At 35.8% G+C, this 14220-nt stretch overlaps 1 protein-coding gene across 8 annotated transcripts in view; it reads right to left on the bottom strand.

Moving 5' to 3' along the window:
- RTTN (rotatin) overlaps positions 1-14220 on the bottom strand; it is a 180895-nt gene that overhangs the window by 40440 nt on the left and 126235 nt on the right. For all 8 annotated transcript variants that reach the window (XM_078346992.1, XM_035271328.3, XM_054244299.2 and 5 more), the window contains 3 exons: positions 11185-11338; positions 8433-8570; positions 4710-4924 (listed from right to left, as the gene is read on the bottom strand). In XM_078346992.1, coding sequence (XP_078203118.1) covers positions 4710-4924; positions 8433-8570; positions 11185-11338 — 507 coding nt within the window. The remainder of the gene's footprint in view (positions 1-4709; positions 4925-8432; positions 8571-11184; positions 11339-14220) is intronic.

Here is a 14220-nt window from a genome sequence, read left to right on the forward strand (position 1 = left end):
GTAACATGGTTCAACTGTGTGTAACACTGTCAAAGTTAACACCATTCATGCTGCCTATTCTCTAATAGGCATTACGGTATATCAATATGAGGAGAATGAGAAGGGAACTGATTTTGGCAGGGTAGGTGGGTGGGACATGAAAAAAAAAAAGCTAAAGTCTCGTTTTCCATAGTAGGAATTCAACAGATAATATCTGGATAATCAAGGCAAAGGAATATAAGCATGTTATTTAGAGACACGAAACGGAAGCTATATAAAAGTAGCTAAATGAGGTATAAGTGGTCACCTCTGAGAAAATGAGAAATGAAGGCAGAAATCTCCTACTTTTAGTAAAAACTAAAAGATAGAACTGTTTGGTTCTCTAAAATGTGTACATGGCAAAACTGAAATCAAAGTCCAAAACCAAAAACAAACAAAAAGGAAACAAATAGGACTAACCTACTGTAAATTCACATACTTTCCAACATATACTGAAGGAAAGAAAGGCTGGAGTAAAGGACCTACTTTTGATCAGTTTCCATACAGTACTTACTGCAGACTGAACAGCAGTCTGAGCACCTCTGCACAGAACAGGTGGACATGGCTGGAAGTGTGAGGAGCCTGGAGGCAGCAAGGCTGAGAATAAACTCAAGCAGTAGATAACTAGCTCCCAGAAGATGCAAATACGCAAAAAGACAAAAATCATTCAAGAAGATATAGAGCAAGAAATAATGTCTCTTCATCAACCAAAATTCATTTAAACTTCACGCTTTTTCTGGATTAATCCCTTCTGTATATAAAGTAATGTAGGGTATTCTAGGTTAAGATTTTTTGCTTTCTTTCCAAAAGGTACTTAATGTAAAAAATAGGCTTTTTAATTACAGTAAACATTCATCAACAGATCTTAAATATATAAGCCTTCCTTTCAATAGATTTACCCTTGAATTTTACCATTCACTAAATGTGAGCACAAAATGCATCTAAAATAAGATGCAAGAGTTCCTTGTTTGCATTACTACTTTTAGATATCAGATCAAATATAAGCAAAATTAATTCAATATATCAGTTGTTTAATATATAAATTATAGATAAAATCTACTACATATAGAGAATTTTTATTAATCTTCTTATCTATATGGATTTGCAAATAAAACATATAGAGCACAGTAGGCCCCCTTATCCTTGGGGGATCCATTCCAACACCCCCAGTGGATACCTAAAACCATGAATAGTATCCAACTCTATATATTTTATGTTTTTTCCTATACATATGTAATTACGCTAAAGTTTAACTTATAAAGTAGGCATGGGAAGAGATTGACAATAACAAATAACATACAACAGTCTAATAAAAATTATGTGACTGTGGTCTCTCTCTCTGTCTCTCTCTCTCAAAATATCTAACTATAATGCCATCACCCTTCTTCGTCTTGTGATTTGTCAGTCTGATAACCAAGGTGACTATACTAAGTGATGAATGGGCACGTATCATATGCAGTGTGGGTAAGCTAGACATAGGATGATTCACGTCCCAGGTTGAGGAGTGGGGAGAGAGAGCAAGATTTCATATTGCCATTCAGAATGACATGCAATTTAAAACTTAAGAACTGTGTATTTCTGGAATTTTCCATTTAATATTTGGACTACAGTTGACTGTGGGTAACTGAAATCATGAAAGACAAAACCACAGATAAGGGGAGACTACTATATCTCCATAAACTAGGTAAGGTAAAATCTCCACTAAGTCAAATGTGGTCAATATTTTATGGACAAAAGACAGCTAAATATTTCTTAGAAAATATTCAAAGTCTGACAGCTCCTCAAAACAGGCTTACAAAAACAGGCTTACATGACTTAAGATGTAAGTATGCATAGTTTCAACATGTATCCCCTATGGGATAGTGCTATAAAGAACCATTTAAAAGATAACTCCGCCCAGACATTTTAATTGAAGTTCTAATACAATAATTTGTTAGGAGGATGGAAATCTTAGAGGCAGCTAAAACTTACTAATAATGTAATAAAATCCTATCATTTTGTACTTGAAGAACTAAATCACAAGTAGTTAAGTGACATGCCTAAGGTCCCATATCAAATGTTTTTTGAGTATGACTATACAGAAAATTTAAATGAACCTTTGAAGAACATCAATTTTAGAATCTGATTTCTTCTGATAACTTAGACTGTAGTTTACTTTGCTTCATATAGCACTTGGCCCAACCCACAGCCTCCATGGATACATAGTAAGCTACATTTATTACTTATCAAAATGTGTTGCTGTTGAATGCATTATAATATTTTAACTCACACATCTTGTTTCTACAGGGCAAAGAAAACAGTCCTTGTAGTTTAATAGACCCATTACTGTCTCAACTTACATTAAATACATATTTTGTCATAAGTGTCCCAGAAATATAATTCCTCTCTTCACTTTGTCTTAAACTTGCCTGTGCACTTCTAACAAATGTCAGGTATCCAAATTCTTACACGAACACGAAGCATATGATTTATTAGGAAACACGGTTTAAATAACTGGTTAATGAATCCATACCCTCACAAAGAGCATGTTTTGTAATTTAGAAGAAATAAAGAGGAATATTAGCTAGTCATTAGGAAAATCACTGAGATATTCTGTGACTATAGGCTATCTCATTTTCTTTGTCCAAAAAGGTAACATAAAAAATTATGAACAAAAACTTTTATGATGACTAATATTACAAAGTATTAGGAAAAAATAAAAGCGAGGTAAATCTCACAAATTCCTCTAGCAGAGTTTGTTTTCCCTATCTATACTATTATAAAACTGATTCATTACCCTACATGGTCCACATTTATCATGAGTCTCATCACAGATCCTTCAAACACAGCACCAGAAACAAGATTAAAGAGTTGGGAAATAAAATGGCCCTGGCTTTGCCTGGCTGGGAGTCTTTAAACTTCACCAGGTCCCAGGGTCCAGAAGGACTGGCTGCAGGATACCCACAGTCATCCATGCAAAGCCAGGCTCCCGAGCTATTGCCATTTTGGCCTCAGCTGGGGGGCGGGGCTCAGCACACTGCCCTAACTGCACTCTCTTCTGAGTGAGGTCACTGAAATTCTCTGATAAGGAAAGCATGTCACAAGAGCAAAAGCCTTTCCATAAGCAGGACAATGCTCCAACCAAAGCCAAAGTTAGGAAATTTATAATTAAATTAGATAGAGGATATGGTGGGTGTGACTTTGAATTTTCCTCCTTATTACATTCTTTAAAGTGCAAAATTGGACTCAGTTAATCATTGGAAATAAAGTCTGTTGTTCTGATTTTGAAAAGGCGTGACTTTGAATTTTCCTCCTTGTAACATTCCGCAAAGTGCAAAACTGGACTCAATCAATCATTGGGAAATAAAGTCTGTTGTTCTGACGGGAACGAGAAAACTGGGACAATGTCCAGTTTTTGTTTTCCACTAAGAAAGTCTGAGTGAGATGACAGGGACGTAGTAGGTACAGGAAAGCTATGGCCTCACAAGAATAAGAGAGTTTTAGAGAAATGCTTTGAGAAACCTTTCTCCCTAGACCTCTATCCAGGCTTCTGAAGGCACTGCTGGCAACAGATGAGAAAATGGGGGATGCCTTAAGTCAACCAGATTCTGTAGCACAAGGGAGATAAAGTCCCCTGAGAAACCCTGTGACACTTGCCACATGACAATTCCGGGGTGAACCCAGGAGCATCATCTCCTCTCTGTCAGGTGATCCTTTCTGTATCTAACATAATCAAGGCTGGCGCCCAAAATGTACAAGTGGTCATACCAGAAATATCTGCACAAACATGTCTCTCACAGGCAAAGAAGGGGGTGAAAAGCTCCAAATTCTACAACAAAGGGACGATAACAAATCAACACAGGAACATTCTCTTGTCTTGGCCAGATGTGGCTGATTGGGAAGCTGAGGCAAATTTTTCAAAAAACAGTTCACTTTTCTACCTTTCAGTGAGAAGACAAAAATCATAAAACCATATGATTAAAAAGAATAATTCTAAATATTGAAAAATCTAGAAACATTCCCATTTGTAAAAAACAACGTCCAACTTTAACTTAGGAAACATAGTTTTTAAAAATTACTCATCTATTTATAAAATAATACTTTAGTGATTTTAGAATGTTTTCTGATGAGTAAAATTCTTGATTCATATTTTAGGACTGTAGACATAAGTTTATAAGATAAAACAGGCAACAGGGCTTGGAAAGAGGGCATTTTCTTCCAAATGTGCCAGACAAGTCCACTTACATATGCATGTAACCAACCTCAAAAAACTCTGTGGTTCATTTATAGAAATCAAATGTCACTCAGAATATATTTTCAAAGATGTAGACATATCTTTAAAATTGCAATAAATTTTGAACTATAACTACATTCCTGAGATATACCCATTTTGGTCATGATATGAAACACTGTTTTGATCAACTGTTGGATTTAGATTAGTAGTATTTCACTTGAAATTTTACATCAGATTCACTGAAGAAACTGGTCAATATAAGGGGTTGGGGCTAAGGAGGAGATAGTTAATTTAACTTTATAAAATTTTGTATCATTTAAAAAGTCATAATAAGCATTAATTACTATTTCTTAATTTAAATGACTAAGTTTAAATCAGTAAATAAATTTAAATGACTAAGAAAGTTTTTAACAAGACCATGACTGAAAGTCAATTCATTTAAACACTAAAGTTTTGTAAAAATAAAGAAATGACATACCTGAAGAATTACATCACTAAGTCGTTGAGAGTTCTGATTTTCCTGAGACTTATCAAGAAGTGAAGCCATTGTTGGACTATGGCATAAACTTGTTTTGCTCTTATCCTGGAGATGTTCTTTTGCTTCTTCAGTCAAGAGAACAGAAAGGAATTGCAAGCTGGCAGTATACAGTGCAGGACACGTGGTGGACAAGCTTGCACATTTGCAGAACGTATCTAAAAAAATAATTTCAGATGTGAATGTGTGAAAATTTCTTTAAAATTAAAGAAGCAAATCAAATTGATTTTAAAGTAACTATACTCTGGATCATTTAGATTACCAACTTGTGTGATTGTGTCACAATTTCAAACAAGCTGGTGCCAAATAGTACTTAAAAGCAAGACTTGGGCTAGGCGCAGTGGCTTAAGCCTATAATTCCAGCACTCTGGGAGGTGAAGGCAGGTGGATCACCTGAGGTCAGGAGTTCGAGACCAGCTTGACCAACATGGAGAAATCCCGTCTCTACTAAAAACACAATATTAGCCAGGTGTGGTGGTGTATGTCTGCAATCCCAGCTACTCGGGAGGCTGAAGCAGAAGAATCCCTTGAATCTGGGAGGCAGAGGTTGCGGTGAGCCAAGATCATGCCACTGCACTCTAACCTGGGCAACAAGAGCGTAACTCTGTCTCAAAAAAAAAAAGCAAGACTTAGTATGCAGTCTTGGCAGAATTTACAAACAAGTATTTCATTGCAGTTCAGACAGTATATGAGTGGTCACGAACTGATTCACAAACTTAACACAGGGTGGAAAGAAGAGTCCAAACTCAAAGGAATTTGCACTGAAACAGTTATTACTTTCCGGTTGTGAGCAATGATTCTGTTTAATCAAAATAACATGTTGTATTACATTTTATTAACTTGATAATCTGTATTTACAATTTTCTTTGATTTTATATTTTAGATATATGCTTGTGTGAGAATTATGACCATAAAAATTTTTACTTAGATTTTGGCTTGCACAAATTAAAGTTACATAAGAAAAATTAAGTAGTCAGCAGTAGGATTTCATGAGAATTATGTTCATTTAAAGGATGTCCAAATATTAATCAAGTTTGAGAAAAGATTGTTATAGATAATACAAATTGTGGAGTGACCATGAGATGTTTTAAATGTACATGGGCATATGAAATGGAAACTGATTAAAAAAAAAAAAGATGGCAAAAAAATCAATGATAATTGTTATTAATGTTTTCATTAACATTACTATTATCAAAACCGTTTATGCAGGAAGTTACTTTTGCTTAGGACTATTATTACATAAAACTGTACACACATTTTGAAGGCAGGTTTTGAATTTAATACGTATTTATTTTATCACTAGGGAAATAGTGTCAGGGAAATAAGTTTAAGTCTGAGGTCAGCAAACTTTTTCTGTAAAGAGCCAAATAGTAAGTATTTTGTACTCTGCAGGTAACTGCCTTTGTCACAACTATTCACCTCAATTGTTGTAGCATGAAAGCAGCCACATGCAATATGTAAATGACTGTGGCTGTGTTCCAATAAAACTTTATTTACCAAAACGCGGCAGGACAGATTTATCTAATGTGGGTAGCATCATGCTTTCTAGTGATATTATTGGTGATTCAGGTAGCAAACTAATTTTCCCCCAATGGATGCAAAAAGAAAATTCCAATGTCTCAATCAGTCACTCTCTTTCAACTATTATCTTTTTAACAAAATCATGATATCCTGCATGGACACTGTACTCCCTCCATGGTAGACCCAGAACTCCTATATCCAGAAAACTAACAATTCTGTTCTTTGTTAAACACACATTTGCCATAACTCTTACTATCGCTTTGGTTAAAAATTGTATCATGCATTTAAGTTTACAGAATGATCAAATGATAAAATAAATGTTAAAAAAAATCAGTCCGTTGAATTAGCATGTACTTTGGAAACAAGATAACTCAGTCTTGAATAAATATAAGAAGATTATTTTAAAAGGTTATATAAATATTAGTTGTGAATATTTATGTCAAAAAACAGCTTTTGCTATGCTAAAATGTGGGAGGCTTTATGAAAAATTAAAGGTTAGTTATTTTTAAATAATCATGTTTCTTTTAGTGGCTATCATATGAAAAACATCTTATAAAAATAATTACACTATACTCTTGGCATTTTGGTACTATAAGAAACTCCTGATGTCATGAGACAAGATAATATTTTATCATAACTTTCCATGTTATCATGTATACAGAACTTTACATATGTATATTTATCCACATACAAGGCACGTATTCAGAAATGATACTAGCTTCTATATCAACACAAGAAAATTTATCTCATTGCTTTATGATCATATCATACATACCTTTATGAAACCACAGGCTTAAAACTGACAAATGGGATCTAATTAAACTAAAGAGCTTCTGCACAGCAAAAGAAACCAGAGTGAACAAGCAACCTACAGAATGAAAGAAAATTTTTGCAATCTACCCATGTGACAAAGGGCTAATATCCACAACCTACAGGCAACTTAAACAAATTTACAAGAAAAAAACAACTCCATCAAAAAGTGGAGAAAGGATTTGAACAGACGCTTCTCAACAGACGCTTTTTTCATGTTTGCTATGGACAGCAAATATGAAAAAAAGCTCATTAACACCGGTCATTAGAAAAATACAACTCAAAACCACAATGAGATAACATCTCACACCAGTTAGAATGGTGATTATTAAGAAGTCAGGACAACAGATGCTGTCAAGGCTGTGGAGAAAATGGGAACGCTTTTATACTGTCAGTGGGAGTGTCAATTAGTTCAATCATTGTGGCAATTCCTCAAGCTCTAGAATCAGACATACCATTTGACCCAGCAATCCCATTATTGAGCATATACCCAAAGGATTAGAAATCATTCTACTATAAAGACACATGCACATGTATGTTTATTGCAGCACTATTCACAATAGCAAAGACTCGGAACCAACCCAAATGCCCAACAATGATAGACTAGATAAAGAAAATGTGGCATATGTACACCATGGAATACTATGCAGCCATAAATAAGCATGAGTTCATGTCCTTTGTAAGGATATGAATAAAGCTGGAAGCCATCATTCTCAGCAGACTAAAACAGGAACAAAAAACCAAACATTGCATGTTCTCACTCACCAATGAAAGTTGAACAATGAGAACACATGGACACAGGGAGGGGAACATGACACACTGGGGCCTGTCAGGGAGTGAGAGGCAAGGGGAGGGAGAGCATTATGATAAATACCTAATGCATGTGGGGCTTAAAACCTAGATGACAGGTTGACGGGTGCAGCAAACCACCATGGCACATGTGTACCTATGGAACAAAGCTGCACATTCTGCACATGTATCCCAGAACTTAAAGTAAAATGAAAATAAAGCAGAGTGGCCAATATAATGTTCTCAATAAAAAAGAGCTTCATGAATGAAATCTTTAAAAATCTTAAAAAATAAAATAAAATAAAACCACACGTTTTTCTAACTCACCTTTATGTTATCTTAAAATGCATTTCAATTTTGCAAAAATACATTTGCGGGGGGCTCCTCAAGATCACAGCAAATTTTTCAAAGCAAGCACCCTAATATCTCTTTTATATGCCACACCATCATTACTTCATTTTAGTGAATTCACATATCTAAGCAGCCAGAATAATTATCTCATTTTATTAGCACAAAGCCCCCAAGATTACGCAAGTATCTTCTTACCAATCATTGCTGTCCAGTGCTTGGCCAGGGCCATAGTAATAGACGGGAGTGCGATGGCACCAGTCTTCCTCAGGAGTGTGGCCAGAAGATTAAATAAATGTGTCCATGTGAGATAAAAAGCTGATATTAACTCTCTATCTATAAAATTAATCAAAACACTTCAAGTTATTAACACAAAGAAGGAAAAGAACCTTTCAAGATATAAAACTTACACAGACACTTCATTACACTTAAAATGAGGGGTTTGCACTTACCGAATGAAGACAAATCTAATTCAGCATTATCCAAAATTTATTTGTTAACTTCTCTTTTCCATTGCGTCTTAAGCTATCTCCCCTCCACCCTCCTGCATACAAAGACACACTCCCAAACTCTCCTCTTATTAAAGCATACTCGAGAACCACCAGAAGATGTGACAAACTGAATAGTAAGCCATGACTGCAGAACTACATATCGGCACATTATAAAAACATTCCATGGTTTGTGCTACTTTTGTCAGAGTAAGTTTTCCTCTATTTCCTTTATCCCCTCCAGCAGCTTTGTGCAGGGGTGAAAGGAAAGCACAATGTGCCAAGGTCAAGGTAGAAAAGAAAGAATTTCTTTGAAGAACCAAGAAGCACCAAGAAAAGTATCATCCCACAAAGACAACTATGATACAAAAGAAGATTCTGCAGCTCTGCCTGTGGCTAAGGATGTAGCAATTAACCTTCTAGGGTGAGGACACCTTTTCCCATCTCTCCACTCAGGTAAATGGAAGCTGGAAAGCAGTAGCTGAGAACTCTCTCTGACCATGCCATCAGCAGGATTTGTCATCTTTTATCCAATTCCTCTATAATGTAAAGGACACTAACTCCAAGGACATCCATCTAGGTGTACTTCAGCACCTATGAGGTACTTGAAAATTGCATCTTCCCAGGGGATTAGATTTAGCAGTCCTTGGTGGCTCTCGACCCTTTTGTCATTGGTGGATCCCTGAAAAGTTTATGTTAGAAATATGTTTCCTCATTGCCATCCCCAAAAAATTTTAATTCCACGGATATACTGTATATCTCTTTATGTACTATATGTGTATCTGTACTTTGAACATAAAAAGACTAAGTATAGAGCTTACTGTTTTTATTCAATACAGGCTTAAGAATAGCTGAATAAAACATTTAAGCTGAAAGTTAAATTAAAAATTAAAGACCTATTAACACCAAATTCAACTTTGCAACTATACTTGCTGAACAGCTTTTCATGTAATTTATTCACTTATATATAACACAATGTATCAATTTATATACATAAATTAGCAATTCATATAAACACATAATAGCAATATAATAAATTCTTATAAAATCATTTAAAACTTATTTTTCCAGAAAAAAATTTAAAAACAATTTCTTAAAAAATACTTTTAGTGAATTTTTAAAACCTTTTGCTAGATATGAGAAAATAATTTTTTATTTAACCAGCTGATAGATGTACATTCAGATATTGTTGACATTTTTTCCTTTCAGCACTTGACGTAATTAATGAGTTAAACAACTTTTATGTAATTAAATAAAATATATACTACTTTCATTTAATTTTCAAAGCCCAAAATCATACAGAAAAGCAAGAGGATCAATAAAAAGCATGCACAAGACAGCCAGTAGCAGCAAAGATACAGAGACCACCTTTTGCTATGTGACCTTGGGATCAAATAATCAACCAAAAGTCCTCCAACTGCCATCATCTATTCACGACAGTTTTGTAGCACTCAGCGTGCACACATCTTGTGTATCTTCCATGAACTCAACGTCAATGCTTCTCAAGGAATTTTCAAGAAAAACCAAGAAGAAAAATAGTAAGTAATAAGACTGTCTCAGTTAGAGTTGAGCTTTGGAGGACCACAAACATGGTTTTTTCAAGGTTTTTGCCTCACCCTCTTCTCCCCAGAATCAGTTTTCACTCCTTAGGGAACAGGGGTGACATCACCTTGTTGAGCTTGTCCAGTCTAACCTAATAATCTTAGTTAGGGCATCACTGCCTCTTGTTGAATTTCTAAGAAACAAATTACTATTCCTCTAGCATTGAGATCATTTTAACACTGATGAGATGCTGAGGACTGGCTTTGCTGGGTATCATAACACACTTCATTTTCCAGACCTAAAATCAAGTAAATCCAAAGTTCAAATAAAAAGGAACTGAGAGGCAAGGAGAATTACCAAATGATCAATTACTTCATTATAAATGACTATTTCCACTATTAAAACAATTATACTAGATTTTGACAAAGATCATACATTGCTTTAATTTTCTCTATTAAGCATTACATTCAACTTTTCATCATAACATTTTTCCTCTGGAGATAACATTAGATCACAAAATATATATATATTTCAATAATTTAGGACCTTAGGAAATTTTTGGTCTGTTCTAGATTGGCTTATACTTGTTATTGAGAACGATTTATTAGGTTTTTGGCCTTAGCCACAGTTTATAAGAATAATTAATACCCAGAACTCCCTGTACTTTCTAACATCACACAGAGAGCTCTGCCCTCATTTAAACTGAAAACTCAGGGATGGTCCTTTATTATACTACACACTTGTCTCAAGTGATACCATTAAAAGGCATCCAAACTATAAAACACACTATCAAAGCCTTCCAGAATGCTAGCAAAAAGCAACTCAAAAAGTAACCTTCAAGTGAATATCTGGAACAGACTAAGTTTTTTTTTTTCCTCAGTATTATTTACTTACATTCTAAACTAAAAAATTAAACTTACCTAATACATGTTTGGTGCATATGGTGAGAATTCCAATGATATTAGTGATAAGAGGTTTCATAAGCTCATCTTGAATCACAAGGTCAGGCTCCACCAATAAACATGACTGCAGAAGCCTGGACAAAGAGGATAGGTATTCCAGGAGAAAGGAAACCTGGTTGAAAAGGAGGACAGGGTACAATCAAACATGCCATATAAAAAGTCCATCTCAGTGATACGGCATTTTACTTTTGTAATACAAGTTAATAAAAAACTAATAAAATATTAATCGTAATTTTTAAAGATCTGAAATTATCACATAACAGACAAAGCATTATTTTTCTCATAAGCATGTCATACAGTCATATTAACACTGCCAACTACACACCAAACCAAGCCAATAGTTTCAAAGTCAAGTTTTGAACTCCATTTAAAGAAGAAAAGTCTTGGCCAGGTGTGGTGGCTAACACACTGATACTGTAATTCCAGTCCTTTGAGAGGCCATGGTGGGCAGACGGCTTGAGCCCTGGAGTTTGAGACCAGCCTGAGCAACATATAGCGAGATCCTGTCTCTACAAAAGAATATAAAAATTAGCTGGGTGTGGTGGTGCACACCTGTAGTCCCAGCCACTTAGGAGGCTGAGATGGGAGGACCACTTGAGCCCAGGAGACAGAGGCTGTAATGAGCTGCGATCACACCACTGAACTCCAGCCTGGGTGACACAGCAAGACCCTGTTTCAAAAGAAAAAAAACAGTCTCTATATTTTTCAAGTAGTCAAATTATAAAAATCAATATTCTGGAAGAAGTAGAAAAGTGTATAACAAAGCCATAAAGTCTACAATTTTGTAAAGAAAGAAAGATTACAAAAATACTCTTCAAAGTGCATAATTGGGGGCCGGGTAGAGGGGGATAATGGCCTAGTGGCCTACTTATTACTACAAATAAAATGCAAATATATTCTATTTTTGCCCACAGCATAAAAATACTATTATTAATTATAAGAGAAAAAGTTAAAGCTTCTTCAATATTACCAACAAAAGCATCTCTGGAATTTGCCTGATGCTAATATTGTTAAGTATTAACTGGAAAAAAGTACTTTTCAGAAAAATAATCCTCTGAATATGCCACAATTAAAGAATGAGCTGTGTGATGTCTCATTTGTCCACTCTGCTCAAGCAATGAGCCAGTACATATAAGTGAATTTTATAAGCTATTCTAAAATCAGTCATTCTCTCTCTCTGTACACATACAGACACACTTTTTTTTCCTCACCTTATTCTGAGGTTGTAAAATGTAATTAGGAGTCGAGGGCCTGTTGTAAACTTGTGGAGTTTGTGTCTCTGAGATCAATGGTCTCAGACTATTTAAAAATAATTCTGTCTACTTCTGATGAATATGCCCTCTCTTTATCTAATATACCAATTTACTCTGTATAAAAGTATAAGTGGCTCTAGCCTTCACAAACTCTTCAGTTGGTGAAATTTAATTTGTTTATTGCTGTGAAATCTTTTTTGAGATTTCATATTATATTCCTATCCTATAGTATTGAAATTATAGCAAGTCTGACCTCTAGATGTATGAAATATTACCATAAATAGATAAATCATGCCAGGTGAGAGTCAAGAAGAAATGTTACAGAGAAAAAGCTGAATTGCTAAAGATTATTTTGTATATGATCACATTCAAGATTAAATAAAGTATTAATATCTTAATAGTAGTTGATAAAGTAACTCTTTTTTCTATGTATGGTCTGCTTCAAAAAAACATACCAACCAACTGACCACAGATTTTAATACATCATACCTTTAGCAGAGTATAACCGTGCCACCAGTGCTCTGCCCACCCGGTCTGCCACAGGCACTCACAGCCTCTGCTTAAGTGTCACACTCAGGAGGCCTTTTCCTTTCCACCCTACCTAAAAATAGCCACCTCTCCTCTTGCTGACACACCCTTTTACCCACTCTCACTTACTTTTTTCCATGTCATTTGTGACTATCTGATAAAATACACTTCATTTGTCTACTGTCTCCCTCCTGCATTTAGGACACAGAATCTATGTGAGCAGAGATGCTCATCTGTTTTGTTTAAGGATGTATCACTAGCACCTAGAACAGAATCTGGTAAAGCAGAGGCTCAAGAATTTTCTGGAACGAGTGAATGATCTTACATAAATACCTGTAGCCCCAAAGCACTGAAGCTACATAAGGCCAGCTAGTGCAGTGGTTCAGAATGTGGGCCCCAGAACTGGCCTGCATATGTTGGAATCTATGTCAGAGACCTGGGGCAAGTCACTCACCTCTCTGGGCCTCAGGCATTTCCTTGATAAAATGATATTAACAATATTTCATGACTGTTGATTGTTGTGAAGATTACAAAAACAAGTACCCATACATGTTTGCTACTGCTATTGTTTGTTCACTGCACAAGTATCAAGTGAGCACATGTGATGAGACAAGCCCTGTGCTAGGCACTCAGAAACACAACAGCACATAACAGCCAGCCAGGTCCTGACTTCATGGAGCTGACAGTGCCCCTCTGACCTCATCCTGCCCTCATAGATTCTGCTCCAGCCACTCCGCCCTCCTTGCCATTTCTTGGATAGGCCAAGCATACCTCAACCTCAGGGGACTTGCAATGACCGTAGGACTAGCTGCTTCACTAACTTTGGGTCCCACGTCAGCACCTACTCATCCTAAGTGGAACAGCCCTACCCTTCCAACTCTGACATCACTTCCTGTTCCTTGCTTTAGTTTTTCTTCTGAGATGTCTATCATTATCAGGACTATACGGATTTTCTCATTATCTATTCCCCCAACTTGAGGGAGGGTCTTTGCTTTATTCACTTGGAGAAGATCCAGGCACACAGCAGGTACACAACAAAGACTTGATGGATGGAGAGCAGGAAAATGGAGGAAACAGTCATTACGCAATAGGCACGCTCAAGTGAAAACACTGCACCGAGACAAGTGCTTCAAAGACCATGTGTGTAGTGTTCCCAAACTTTTCAGCTTATTCAGCTCGTATTCCCTGTCTTATTCAGCTCAAGAACACATCT

Source organism: Callithrix jacchus, chromosome 13, assembly GCF_049354715.1.
Source record: "Callithrix jacchus isolate 240 chromosome 13, calJac240_pri, whole genome shotgun sequence".
Lineage (NCBI taxonomy): Eukaryota > Metazoa > Chordata > Mammalia > Primates > Cebidae > Callithrix > Callithrix jacchus.